The sequence below is a fragment of the Ictidomys tridecemlineatus genome, chromosome 3 (genome assembly GCF_052094955.1).
Source record: "Ictidomys tridecemlineatus isolate mIctTri1 chromosome 3, mIctTri1.hap1, whole genome shotgun sequence".
In the NCBI taxonomy this organism is placed as follows: Eukaryota; Metazoa; Chordata; class Mammalia; order Rodentia; family Sciuridae; genus Ictidomys; species Ictidomys tridecemlineatus.
Window position 1 is genome coordinate 106,003,264 of NC_135479.1, and position 15,106 is coordinate 106,018,369.

At 33.7% G+C, this 15,106-nt stretch overlaps 1 protein-coding gene across 2 annotated transcripts in view; it reads left to right on the top strand.

The window, feature by feature from the left end:
• Smc4 (structural maintenance of chromosomes 4) overlaps positions 1 to 15,106 on the top strand; it is a 32,774-nt gene that overhangs the window by 16,579 nt on the left and 1,089 nt on the right. For both annotated transcript variants that reach the window (XM_021735233.3, XM_005338289.5), the window contains exons 11-23: positions 1,275 to 1,508; positions 3,342 to 3,527; positions 3,882 to 4,043; positions 5,117 to 5,342; positions 5,435 to 5,514; positions 6,585 to 6,737; positions 7,552 to 7,678; positions 11,468 to 11,657; positions 12,823 to 12,967; positions 13,169 to 13,342; positions 13,891 to 14,073; positions 14,200 to 14,432; positions 14,878 to 15,061. In XM_021735233.3, coding sequence (XP_021590908.2) covers positions 1,275 to 1,508; positions 3,342 to 3,527; positions 3,882 to 4,043; positions 5,117 to 5,342; positions 5,435 to 5,514; positions 6,585 to 6,737; positions 7,552 to 7,678; positions 11,468 to 11,657; positions 12,823 to 12,967; positions 13,169 to 13,342; positions 13,891 to 14,073; positions 14,200 to 14,432; positions 14,878 to 15,061 — 2,277 coding nt within the window. The remainder of the gene's footprint in view (positions 1 to 1,274; positions 1,509 to 3,341; positions 3,528 to 3,881; positions 4,044 to 5,116; positions 5,343 to 5,434; positions 5,515 to 6,584; positions 6,738 to 7,551; positions 7,679 to 11,467; positions 11,658 to 12,822; positions 12,968 to 13,168; positions 13,343 to 13,890; positions 14,074 to 14,199; positions 14,433 to 14,877; positions 15,062 to 15,106) is intronic.

Here is a 15,106-nt window from a genome sequence, read left to right on the forward strand (position 1 = left end):
TAAATTATAAAATCTCATATTCCTAAAACTACCCAGTCGGTACTCTTTCCCCTTTTATTTTCTGCTTTCACATTTTAAAATTAAAGAATTGAGATTTGTAATGATTTTTTAAAAAATGTACTGTCCAATACTTTAGCATATAGCCACTCTTAAGCCTATTGAATCATAACGTTTTTTCTTATCTCCTTGATTATAGAGTGTTGGCCACCTATAAAATTTGTGTGCTTACAAAACACAGAATAACTTTTTTTTTTTTTTTTAGTAGCACTAGGGTTTGTACCCAGGTGTGCCCTACCACTGAGCTATATCCCTACCCTTTTTTTATTTTATATTGAGACAGGGTTTTGCTAAAGGCTGTCCTTGAACTTGGGATCCTTCTACGTGATCCTCCTACGTCAGCCTCTCGAGTATCTGGGATTATGGGCATGTACCACCACTTTTATAGCTCTTGAATAATAGTTAAATACTATAGCACTTTTATTCTTGGTTAAAATCCTAGCTCAGTCACTTACTGTCTCTACTTTGTACTACACTTTGTTAGTTCTCTAGATCATCTTCCTCAAAATAAGAAAGAAAACATCTACTTAGGATAAATTAAAAATGAGTAAATTTATATAAAGTGCTTAGAAAGTAAGGAATTATTAAATGTTATCTCTTAAGTTATTTTATAATTTCATTAAGAAAATAAGAGCATGTGGTATCACGTTATCTACTCAACAGAAGGGTGAAATTAGCTTTGATTTTATTCAAGACAGTCTTTTGAAAATGCTAAGCATGTAAAATGCACACTTTACTAAATAATGATAATTGAATTTTATAAGTAGAATACTTGTGTCATTAAGTGGCAAATGTAGTTAAGTTTTATAATGGAATATTTAATGAATGGTAGATTTGTATGTTTGCTTATTTAATGTATGTTGAGTACTTCTGTGTACCTTGCACCCAATGTCAGAGCCAGGATTTGAATATCTTTATTCTTCAGCATAATATAAAATATAAATTCACTTGAGAATTTTCCAAGTAGTTCTTACACTTGGTAATCTGGAACAATTGTGAAATCTAAACTTAAGACCAATGTTTTTCTCTTTGAATTATTCTTTTTTGTTTTAATCTTAAAATGAGTATACTAAGATCTACCTCATGATGCTCTTATGTGATCACTTGGGAAGACTTAAATCACCTTTCTTAAATTGACTTCAAAATTTATGGCTTTCATTTCAGTTTAGGTTTGAAAATAAATACATTTCAGGATTAATGGAATCATATTTTAACAGAGTCGAGAGAACGAACTTATGGGTTTCAACAAATCAGTAAATGAAGCACGTTCAAAGATGGATGTAGCCCAGTCAGAACTTGATATCTATCTCAGTTGTCATAATACTGCAGTGTCTCAATTAAGTAAAGCAAAAGAAGCTCTAATTGCAGCTTCTGAGACTCTCAAAGAAAGGAAAGCTGCAATTGGAGATATACAGGCAAAACTTCCTCAAACCGAACAAGAATTAAAGGAGGTAATAAATCTTTGCTTTTGTATTTTCCTAAAAATTATGTGTCAACTAGTTTTGTAGATTTGTATAGTTGTTTTTAATCTCAGCAGCTAAGTGATTATAGATATCTTTTCATTTAGTCTAATCTCAAAAGAATGGGGTCAGCATTTCATTATCCCATATTCGAAAGAAGAAACGGGCTGGGGTAGGGGAGGAGGGCTGGAAAAAGGAAGATACTGGGGAATGAGATTAAGGAAATTATGTGCATGTACAAATATGGCATAAAGAATCCCATTATTATGTGTAATGCACCAATAAAAATTTTTTTTAAAGAAAGAAAACTAGGGCTGGGGTATAGATCAGTCAAAGAGACCTTGGCTAATATGTGCAAGGGCCCTTGGATTGATCCCCAACATCACAAAATAAAAAGAAACTTATCCTCAGAAGCATCAAATAGCAAGTAATCAGCACCAAAATTCCATGCAAATAATTTAAACAAAAGAACATTTGTGTTTCTCTAAATCTCAAGCGTAGACAACTTATGTTAAGGGTAAATGAAAAACAATGAATGTATAAACTTTTTGGTACCAGGGAGCTTAACCACTGAGCCATGTCCCCAGACCTTTTTATGTTTTATTTTGAGACAAAATCTAAGTTGCTGAGGCTGGCTTTGAACTTGCTATCCTCCTGTCTGAGCCTCCTAAACTGCTGGGATTACAGGCATGTGCCACCACTCCTGGTTGCAGACTATCTTAATGTATTTTTTTCTGTTTTTGAATCTATGGATGTAGTTTGTTCTCTTTCTGGAACTCCAGAATATTATGTATTAATGAAGATACCTCACTTAGCTCATCAGTATGCCACAGGCCCCCATCCTTGAGTGAATAAGATGACTAACAAATTTCATAAACTTTATAATCTCCAAAGCCTCAGTAGGCAAGATGACAATAGAAAATGCTATTTGGGTGAGGTGTTATGTGTCTGTATTTCCAGCTACTTGGGAGATTTAGTCATGAAAAGAGTTGAAGCCACCCTGGGCAACATAGCAAAACTGTATCTTAAAAAAGAAGAAGAAGAAAATGGCTAAGTCTTTTTCATTTTAGTATATTTATAGTAATCTGATCATGAGAGGCTTTTGTGACCATGTAGAATTTTAATATAAATTATATCCAACGTTTATTCTGTTTTCCCTGGTGATTCACTTTATTTTTTGAAAAGTTATATCTATAACTTGAGCATTTACCAGTTAGTAGAAATAATTTAAAGCTAAGAAGTTGGGGAGAATACCAGGTAGAAAAGATAACTAAATTGGAGATTGAGAAATTGAGAATTTCATTTGTCTGTAGTTCCTCTTACTGGCAGCTTATCTTTTTCCCCTTTATACCTTTTTTGTTTTCTTTCATTTTGTTCTTTTATTTAACCAGAAAACAAAGCACATCATAATTGTAGTAGCCCAGTCACACATACCTCGGATCCTGTTCTGAGATCTGTTTTTGATTAGCGAAAAACTTAAGTAGGACATACTTAAACATGACATTATGGTGGGTGCCAAACTGGGACTTTCAGATTTTCATAGCTATAGCTCTGCTTCATTGGGGTGAACTGTTCCTGGAACCATATTGTACCTATTTTCCCTTTTATTAACCCAAATAATTTATACCTTTTTAGAGAGACCCATCCACATTTTTCATAGCCAGACCATTGAATGCTATATGAAAGCTTAGTTTGGGCTCATATGTGTATTTTTGGTCTTTTCCTTAATTGTTATTGAAGCATTACAATTAAATCTATGTATAATTGGACATATTTAGGATCTAATGTTTCAGAGTTTGATTTATTTTAACTTTTCACTTATAGAAAGAAAAAGAACTTCAAAAACTTACACAAGAAGAAATAAACTTCAAAAGTTTGGTTCATGATCTTTTTCAAAAAGTTGAAGAAGCAAAGAGTTCCTTAGCAATGAATCGAAGTAGGGGGAAAGTCCTTGATGCAATAATTCAAGAAAAAAAATCTGGAAGGATTCCAGGAATATATGGACGATTGGTAAAGTTCATTTGTTTGGGAAAGGTTATATTTTCTAGACAAAACATTGAAAATTATATTCTTATTTTGACTTAACTATATAGAGGGTCATTGTATATAAAATAACATTTTTGCTGGAGTGAATACTCATTTTTTAAATATTTTTGCTATTATAGTTTTTATTTAATAGTTTTAGATAATTATAATTTTATATATACCAAGAAAAAAACTAATAGTGATAAGCAAACGTAACAGAACTACTTTATCCTATTTTTTAAAATAAGAATTTGATATATTCTGGGTTTAATAACACACTTAAGGTTTTGGTTATGGTAATTGTGTGCTAATTTTTTTATCCCTCCTCTTGATTATTAGGGGGACTTAGGAGCCATTGATGAAAAGTATGATGTTGCTATTTCATCCTGTTGTCAAGCATTAGATTACATTGTTGTTGATTCTATTGATACAGCCCAAAAATGTGTAAACTTCCTTAAAAGACAAAATATTGGAGTTGCAACTTTTATAGGTTTAGACAAGGTAGGTATTCATATTAAGCTACTTATAATTTAATTTTTTGTGTGCCAACTTTTTTTTTTCTCTTTCTCGCTTTTCTTTTACCACTATTTAATAAACACCCTTAAGTTTTGAAGATGATTTTACATGGTTGTGGGAAAAAAATCTTGGAATGCTTCTACTAAAGCAATATACATTTCAGTGTTGGAGGGACTGGCAGTTTGTTTTTCTGACTTTCATCAATAACTACTTTTCCTCAACAAAATTATATAATATTAACTCACACAGTAAAATTCACTACATTTAAATATGCAGTTGAGTGGGTTTTAGTATATTTGCAGGGTTGTTTATCCATGAACATCTAATTCTGGAAAATTTTCTCTGCCCCCTAGGCATTAGCAATCATACCAATATTCCTCCCTCTCTCTTTTCTCTCTCTCTCTCTCTCTCTCTCTCTCTCTCTCTCTCTCTCTCTCTCTCTCTCTCTCTCTCTCTCACACACACACACACACACACACACACACACACACACACACACCAGTGTTTTTGTCTCTGTAGATTTATCTATTCTGGACATTTTATATAAATGGAATGATATGTGGTCTTTTGTGCATAGCTACATTAGACACTTACCTGTTTTGTAGTATGTACCCATCCTTCATTCCTTTTTGTTGCTGAGTGATAATCCATTGTGTGGATAAATTTGTTTCTCCATTTGACGGTAGATAGACACTAGGATTGTTTCCAGTTTTTGGTTCTGGGTTTACCTGGTTATGAAAAAATCTTGCATTGGCAATAATGCTGCTGTGAAGATTCATATACAAGATTTTGTGTGAATGTGTTTTCAGTTCTCTTATAGTAATTCCACTCATAGGTATTTACCTGTCATTGTAATTCTATGTTTAACTTTTTAAGGAACTGTCCATCTGTTTTTTACAGCGGGTGTACTATTTCCTACCAGCCTATGAGTTCAAATTTTTTCATATTCTTTACCAACATTTGTTATTGTCTTTATATTACAGTTTATCGTAATAGATGTGAAGTGATGTGTCATTGTGCCTCACCCCGCCCCCCGCCCTTTTCTTTTTAACATTCAGATGACAGTATGGGCAAAAAAAATGAACAAAATTCAGACTCCTGAAAATACTCCTCGATTGTTTGATTTAGTTAAAGTAAAAGATGAGGAAATCCGCCAAGCTTTTTACTTCGCTTTACGAGATACCTTGGTAGCTGACAACTTGGATCAAGCTACAAGATTAGCATATCAAAAAGATAAAAGATGGAGAGTGGTAACTTTAAAGGGGCAAATCATAGAACAGTCAGGTAAGAGTGGTGTTTTTTTTTCCCCCCTGCCATTGAATTTTATTGTTGATGGGTGAGACATCTAAGAATGGCTTCTCTCCCATGTTCTCCAGGTACAATGACTGGTGGTGGAAGCAAAGTAAGGAAAGGAAGAATGGGTTCATCATTGGTCATGGAAATCTCTGAAGAGGAGGTCAGGATATGTAAAATTGTAGTTAGGCTTTGTTTTGTGGTTTGTTTTTTAAACAAGGTTTACTGAGATAAAACCTACACACTATAAAATTGGGCTGTTTTTAAAAACTGTATTCAAATTTTAAGTTAGATTGAATTTTCTGTTGACAATTATATATGGTGTTGGGAGATTTTAATGTAAAATTCTAAGAACAAAACATGTTAATTAGAAAGTTTATGTACCTCAGTGGTAGATCATCCCCAGCACCAAAAAAAAAAAAAAAGAAAAAAGCTTTAAGTAAAAATACAAGCTAAATATATACATCTTTTCAATTATTATATTTAAATCATACAGGTATATCGTAGTTCACTTAAATGTTCACTTCCTAGTTGATATTTAATGTTCAATCATAGAATTATTGCTACATTGTGTAATATCCAGTATTTTCTGTTTCTGAATAATTCTTAAGATGTATGATTACTGTTCACACATTTTCTTTCAGGACAATTGTAAGTATAGCTCAGTGTAGAGCACTTGCCTGTAATGCTCATGCCCTGGCTTTAATCCCTAGCACTAAAAAAAGGGGGGATGAATTTTTTTCCTATACTTATTATTCCACAAAAGGTAGATGAGAATATAAAAATATCCAGTTCCATTATCACCGTCAGGACAGTATGTAAACTTCTTTCTTGAAAACATATTTTTCACCTAACTTTACCCAGTGTTACTGGCCTCTTCATGTCTGTAATAAAATTTAAAAGGTTGATGACTGGTTCTTTTTGGTTTCTTTAAAAAAAAAAAAAAAAAAACATGTTCTTGGCTGGGAAGGGGATAGATAGTTCAATGGTAAATTCATATGCTGGTTACCTTTTTCCAAAATGTTGGGTTTCTCTCCCAGGCCCCCACCCTCCATATTCTGAACTAGTGGCAAGTTTACAACACGATTTATTGGCCATCTCCGAAGCTTACAGTGTTGGCATTGTTTGATGTTCTAGTCATTAAAATCAGAAATTGGGGTTTTCTTTGTTCATAAGTTGACTTTGCTATGACCTGTAGAGAAAGCTGAACTTTATTCATACTTTTCTTTTTAGGTAAATAAAATGGAGTTGCAATTGCAAAGGGATTCTAGAAAAGCTGTGGAAATCCAAGAACAGAAAGTACAACTTGAAGAAGCAGTAGTTAGATTAAGGCATAATGAACGAGAGATGAGGAATACCTTAGAAAAGTTTACTGCAAGCATCCAGGTATTGTATATGAGGGAGAGCAAAACTGTTGGAGTTCTGCAGCACTTTGGAAGAACCATTTTTAAATATAAGGGATAATTTTGTTTCCCTGAATGCTAGTGGGTATTTCCCTGAGTATTAGCACCCACCAAAGCCATTCCTGTTTTCCATTTGTATGCAATAGAAAAAAGAATTCCCTTAGCCAACATATTACCATTTATTTCATTCTCTTGAAAGTGGAATGTTTTGTCAATTTTTAAAAAACAGTGCATTTTAAAAATGCACTGCCTAAAAAAAGAAAAAGAGCCAAAGGATCTTCAAAATGTTTAGTGTGCATGTAATGTTTGCATGTGTTATTTTAATTTCATACTAACTTTACTTCCCTTTTCAAGCCAGTATAAATTTCCTTTGTTTTCAGTTGCTCAAGAGCATCTAATTTATCATATTTTGATAAGTTTTTCTGCACACTCATGCAATTATTTTAAATTCCTAAAATTAAAAGTATATTACACAATATATGTACAGTGTTTAAGGCATTTGTTGTATAATCCCAAATTGCCCTCAAAATGGGTTCTTATTCATGCACTACAGATAGTATTTACAAATAATTATTTTTCCAAGTCTTTGAAAACTGATCTTAAGTATATTTTAAGTTTGCTACCTTCTGTATAAAAAGTGGCATTTTAACTTCTCTTTATAATGTGCTTACACATTTTCTTTTGTTGGCAATTTTTACTTTCTGTATTGTTCATGTTTTCTGCCCTTTTAAGTGTTGAAAACAGTGTTATTGTTACTGAGCTAAAATGTTGACCTTAAATATTAAACATTTTTATAGCGTTTATCGGAGCAAGAAGAGTATTTGAGTGTCCAAGTTAAGGAACTTCAAGCTAATGTACTTGCTACAGCCCCTGACAAAAAAAAGCAGAAATTGCTAGAAGAAAATGTCAATGCTTTCAAAACAGGTTTGTTTAAAGAGGCCGATTGTTTGAAATTTTTTTAAGTTTGCATTGTAGGATAATAAATTGCAGTTAAATAATTATGTATAAGGCACTATACTGTCTGTTTTATGGTTTTTACTATTTAATTCTCACAAGGCTATGAAGTCTTCATAGCCTCGTTTGACAGCACTGAGTGTTTTATATATAATATGCCTAAGGTACTACAGCATATGGTGGTATACGTGATATGATCTGATTCCAGAGCCCATGTTTTAAATTTTATATTCATGTACTTTGGTCCTAATCTTCACAAGAAAGCTTCAAGATAATAAATTTATAGATTTGGAGGAATCAAATCACTCAAAAGCAAACAGGAAACAAATTATATGCACACAAAGCAAAACAATATTTATTTGAGAGAGAAAGACAGGGTCTCACTTGCCAAGTTATTTTGGGTCTCCCTGAATTGCTGAGGCTGGCCTTGAACTTGCAGTCCTTTGCCTTGGCCTCCCAAGCTGCTGACAACAACCTTTCTTATACTATATGCATATGTAGATATCATCTACAAGAAAGTAAATTCATAGGCAGAATTGGCTCTGTAGTCTTTATTAGAGTCCCCCGTTTGTGTGCTTCTGTCTCCATGTTGGCTCTAAACAAAGGAAATGGTAGTTTATGCCACAGACCTGTTCTAGGCTTATAGCATCTTGGGTACTGGCTCCAGAAAAACAGTGGGCCTTCATTATTGCCTTAATAGGCATCACTGTTACATTTTGGTTCGTGAGCCAAGGAACACAAATATTGACTGTCCCAAGAAACTGATAAGGAAGCCAAACATAATGATATCCACCTCCAGTGCTTCATTGGAGGATTACTTGAACTCAGGAGTTTGAGACCAACCTAGGCACCATAGCAAAACCCCATCTCAAACAAAAAACTTAGGAATTAGAACAATTATCTATATGCTCCAAGTAAAGGGAGTTTTGTCTAGAAAGATTCTAAGTAGACATGTCTAGTGTGCACATCAGATATTCACCTATACCCATACTTTTTGTGTTTATTATTTTTTTGTTTTGTTTTGCTTTCTTTTTAATTTGTTGGGTTGTTTGTTTTTGTGGTGATAGGTATTAAAACCAGAGCCCCACAACACTATGCAAGTACTCTACTACTGAACTGCAAATCCCCAGCCCTATATGCATTTTTAATATTCAAGCATTTGCTTATTTGGTATCTGCTATTGGCAACCTTTCATTTAGGTGCTACAGACTTAGTGGTATATAAAATATCCCTCTTTCTAAAGAGCTCACAGTTAAGATGGTACAGAGTTTGAGCAGAAGACCCAAAGGAAGTGTAAGTATAATCTTGTAGATAATTTGGGAGAAAAGCCTTCTAAGAATGTAGAGGCGTAAAATGCAAAAGCCCTGAGGAGTATAGTAGAGTGTTCAAGGATGGAGAACTCTATATCTACAAGGGCTTTATAGGCTATGATAAAGATTCTAACTGAAATAGAAAGCCACTAAGACAAGTGGCATTATCTGACGGTTTGGTGTTTTTCGTGGGTTTTTTCCCCTATTGAATTTATTTTTAATTCATTTTTGCTGACACTGACTTGACAGACTCCTCGCCTCATACATAATAACTATTTCTGTAGCTGTTTTTATCATGTCATTGATAACAGCCCTTTCTTAGGAAAGCTGAAGGAATCTGTTACAAATTGAAAAAGATTATTTAACTTTATTAGGTACTCTATATATCTCCTCTCATAGAAATGCTGGGTATTATCAGTAGACTCTAATCTGATATGGAAGACCCATTTCTACAAGCTTAACATTAAGATTCAAATTTAAAAGCAGAGAAATTTGTGTGTTATTGCAGCAATTCAGGCAGTAGGTGGTAACTCATAACTACTAAGTCTTGATCATGTCAATGTTTTTGAAATAATAAATGGCTAGATAAACCTTTAATTTTACAAGCATCTTATTTTTTAGATAAGTTGTTAAATGCAGAATAGCATCTTCAAAATTACAGGCTAGAGTTTTCTACTTCTAATGGACATACTACTATTGATATTTAAAAACAAATACATTGTGGGTACTTGGAAACAAGATTCCTTCTAAAAAATCTCATGGAGGCTGATTAGGGGTGGAAACTTTCTACTTGACCCATCCCTCAGTCAATGTCATGGTGGTAATGGCCCTCAAAGCAGCTTATGTTCTACCCACAAGTGAGCTGAGCACAGAGGCATCCTAATAGTAGTGTAATCACTAGGTCATCACTGTAAGATAATTCCATCAACACAAATGCAGTTACTCGGATCTGTAAAAAGCAAATACCAGTGTAAGCAATATATAAGATGTTTATAATATCCTTAGGAAGAAAAAACAGGAGTGTTTTTTTTTTTTTTAAGAGCCAAATAGTGATCTCAGAAAATAAAAACTGGATGTTGGAATTAACTTAGGAGATGGGCTAAAAGATAGAGTTTTAGGCATATCTGGTAATGTAATATATAACGGTAAAGAAATGAGAGCTGTGGATCCTAGCTAGTGGTAGAATCACTGTCTAGTTTGCTCACGGGCCTAGATTTGACTCCCAGCACCACTGAAAAAGAGAAATGAAAAAGTTAAGAAGTTTTGAAATTCTACCACCTACCGAACAGGATAAACAAAAGAAAGAAATAGTTAAGACTCTCCTTTTCTCTCAGCAAATCTTTTTTCTTTTTTCTATACCTATAGGAGCTTTGTGAGGATCTCTGTTTCTAATTGCCTTCTTAAACATGAATATTCTTGGTAGCTTCAATTTCCCACCTTTTTGCCCCTCTTAACTTTCCTGTATTGGATAGTGATTAAGATTCAAGTGTGGAGAACAGAATCCACACTGACTACCTGGCAGTGTTCATAAAGTTTATTGACTGACCACCAGAATCTCTTAACTCCCTTACAAAAAAATCCTGACTTCTCTGTGACTGCTTGCCAACAGAAACATATCCAGTTCACAATTTATGCCTTCCAAGTTACACAACTAGCTTTGATTGGATGGACCTAAATGGTGTCTAAACCCTAGATACCAAGAATCTGGGAAATATTTACCCTTCTTAACCAGAAGAGCAAGTACCTCTTCATCTTATATCCTCCATTTGAAGAACAAGTTAGGTTAGCAAAGGAAAATAACCACAATATTTTCACCAGACAAGTTTACACATTAGTCTAAAAGCTAAAAAAAAGTCGATCTTTGAAAACAGCAACCTGAGTGTAAAGCCATTAAGAAATTAATGGTGGCTAGGGTTGTGGCTCAGTGGTAGAGCGCTCACCTAGCACATGCAAGGCCCTGGGTTCAATCCTTGGCACCACATGAAAACAAATAAAAAAAGGTATTGTGTCCAATTATAACTAAAAAATAATTTTTTTAAAGAAATGGGATGGGCACAGTGGCACATACCTGTAATCCCACCAGCTCAGAAGGTGCACAAATTCAAACCCAGCCTCAGCAAATGTGAGGCACTAAGCAACTCAGTGAGACCCTATATCTAAATAAAATACAAAATAGGGCTATGGATGTGGCTTAGTGGCTGAGTGCCCCTGAGTTCAATCCCTCTTACCCCACCCCCAAAAAAAGAAATCAATGTTTGTGTTCCCAGCTTAAGTAGAGAATTTAAGCTTGTGCATTTGTTATGACATGGTGTTCTGGCTTTTTAAATACTTTTTCCTAAATGTCTTAAAATTTGTTATCACACATCAGGGTTAGGTCATTAAGGAAACTTAAAAAATGTGCTCTTTAGCACAGAAATATGAATTAAACTCTTTTATTTTTTAATTTTAGAATATGATGATGTGGCTGAGAAAGCTGGCAAAGTTGAAGCTGAGGTTAAACGGTTACACAGTCTCATTGTAGAAATTAATAACCATAAACTCCAGGCCCAACAAGATAAACTTGACAAAATAAATAAGCAATTGGATGAATGTGCTTCTACTATTACTAAAGCCCAAGTTGCAATCAAGACTGCTGACAGGTAGAGTATGCATACTGCCCTATCTCTTTTTCTCTACCTCCACATTGGAAAGGGGATTATATTTAAATATAACATTCCACTAAGTATTTCTTGTGTTGTTACTTACTAAATCTGACTTGTTCTTACCTAGCAGGACTTCAGTAAGTGAAAATTTACAATGAACATTGATCATATAGCCAATTAAAAAAATAATAATAGTAAACAGGTATGCTTTGAGGGGCTGGAGTTGTGAAGGGCATTAGACATGAAAGTTTTGTTCATCTACTTCAGGCAATTAGATGTAACTTAAATAGATTTAGCCTTAATAGGAGGTAAGAATGGGGTCTTTTTGCAACATTGTCTTGGTAACAATATGTGTATGTTGCTGGGAATGGAACCCAGGGCCTCACACCTGCTATGCATATATTCTCTTGCTGAGAAACTCCAACCCCAGTCCCAAAATTTTTAATTGGAGGATTACATCATCTTAACTAACAAAAAATGGATCTTTATCCATTCATGGATTTTAGTTTGAAGTATTGAATTATTTAAAATACTATATACATAAAATGTTAAGATTATAACAGCTATTTCATTTTATCAGAATAATCTGGTTAATCTACTGTCTTTTCTTCAAAGATAACAGGAAAACCACTTGTTTATTGTTAGGAGCAAATGAATGCTTAACACAGGTACAGTGCTATATACCTGTAATCCCAGTGACATGGGAGACAGAGACAGAAGGATCGCAGATTCAAGGCCAGACTCGGCAACTCTGTTAGACCATGTCTCAAGATAATAAATAAAAAGGACTTTCAGTGATAAAGCATCCTTGTGTTCAAGCCCCTGTACCAAAAAAAAAAAAAAAGAATGCTTAAGAGATTGAAGAATCTCTAAATCTGATAAGAAATTGACAAAAATGCTTGATGATCTAATAGATAACTTGACATGATAGTCAAAGATTGGATGACAATAGAAGTTTATATAAAGAAGTTTTATTAATATATTGAGTGAGGTAAAATAATTGATTCCATAGGTACTTATAAATGCATAAGAACTAAGAATGATTCAGTAAACCATAAACTTAAAAATCTGATTGGAGAAAAAAATGTCACTGAAAGTTCTTTGGTAGGGCTGAGGATATGGCTCAGATTAATCACATTTTTTTGTCATTTTGGTTCTTTAGAAATCTTAAAAAGGCACAAGACTCAATTGTTCTCACAGAGAAAGAAATAAAAGACACTGAGAAAGAAGTTAGTGACTTAACAGCAGAGCTAAAAAGTCTTGAGGACAAAGCAACAGAGGTCATAAACAATACAAATGCTGCAGAGGTAAGAAGAATTGGATATACAACTTCAGCGCCTTATAGTAAGTTAGTAGGTTAAAAGGATTTATAACTAAGCTTATGAAAACTACAGCTTTTCTGTGAATTATTGGGAGAGATTGCTAACTCCCATCTTTGTAATATGAAAATATATAACTATTCTATTTGGGAAGATCATAACCTTATAGCAGTTCTTCTTGATTTTTAGAAGTCCTTACCAGAGATCCAGAAAGAACATCGTGATCTACTTCAAGAATTAAAAGTTATTCAAGAAAATGAACATGCTCTTCAGAAAGATGCACTTAGTATTAAGTTGAAACTTGAACAAATAGATGGTCACATTGCTGAACATAATTCTAAAATAAAATATTGGCAAAAAGAGGTGAGATTGCAGGGGCTAGAGTTGTAGCTCAGTGGTAGAGTGATTGCCTAGCATGTGTGAGGCACTGGGTTGAATTCTCAGGACTGCATATAAATAAAGGTTCATCAACAACTAAAAATTTTAAGAAAAAGGTGAGATTGCTGCCATTAGTTAACTTTATACCAATTTTTCATGAAAAAGGGTTTGGGGTGTTTTGTTTTTTGAAATATAAGGGGTATAATGACCAGTAGTAATATTAAGAGAAATCTGTTTAGTAGTTAGTATAGGGCAATTACTTTTTCATCCCAGGTTTTCATGACTACTTTTTCATGTTCATTAAAAAAAAAAAAAAAATAGTGACCTATGCCCATAATCCCAGCAACTGAAAAGGCTATAATAGAAGGATTGCAATTTCAAAGCCAGCCTTGGCAACTTGATAAGACCAAAACTTACACAAAAAGCATTGTGGATATAGCTTAGTCGTAGAACTCCCCTGGGTTCAATTCCCAATATTACAAAAAACTAATAATGAATCATAGAACCATTTCTTTCATAAATTGAACTTTCAGATTTCAAAAATATCATTACATCCTATAGAAGATGGTCCTGTTGAAGAGGTTTCAGTTCTGAGCCAAGAGGATCTCAAAGCAATTGAGAATCCAGATTCTATAACAAATCAGATTGCACTTATGGAAGCCCAGTGTCATGAAATGAAACCAAACCTCGGTGCCATTGCAGAATATAAAAAGAAGGTATGGATGGACTATTTATATGTAATAGTCAAATTCTTTTAGTTCTTAGTATAAATTAGGACCTTTAATGCTAATTCAGATCTCAAATTTATATCTGAATAGATTTTTCTCACAATCTTTTCACAGGAAGAATTGTATTTGCAACGGGTAGCAGAATTGGACAAAATTACTTCTGAAAGAGATAGCTTTAGACAGGCTTATGAAGATCTTCGAAAACAAAGGCTTAATGAATTTATGGCAGGTTTTTATATAATAACAAATAAATTAAAGGAAAATTACCAAATGCTTACTTTAGGAGGAGATGCTGAACTGGAGCTTGTAGACAGCTTGGATCCTTTCTCCGAAGGAATCATGTTCAGGTTTGTAAAGTTTAGAATCCTGTGGCCTATTTTACATGTTCTCCAAATTGACATTTCTTGAGAAATGTGAAGGTGGGATCTACACATCTTGGTTAGAAGGTCAGTATTTATCTGTTTAAATGTAATGGCAATTTACAGCATAAATTACATGCAAATAGCAGATATTTAATCTTTCTCCAATTCCTACATTTTTAATTTTCAAGCCTTTTCAATCTACATAAAGACTGAGAAATTAAACAGAATAAGGAGAAAGAATAGCAAGCAGTACATGAAACTGCTATTTGGTATATGAATTTTACCAGTTGGAACATATACCAATTTTTGAAAAAACAAATGAGATTTCCAAGTAGAAAGGTGGTAGAAATCAGTTATAGGAAACAAATCATGAAGTTTTAACTTCAGCTTTACAAGTAATGTAACTGAAAGATTTTCATAATTATTGCAGTGTTCGACCACCTAAGAAAAGTTGGAAGAAGATCTTCAACCTTTCAGGAGGAGAGAAGACACTTAGCTCATTGGCCTTAGTATTTGCTCTTCACCACTACAAACCCACTCCTCTTTATTTCATGGATGAGATTGATGCAGCCCTTGATTTTAAAAATGTGTCCATTGTTGCATTTTATATATATGTAAGTAATGGTGGATTTTGTTGTTTTTTTTTTTAATTCTGGAAG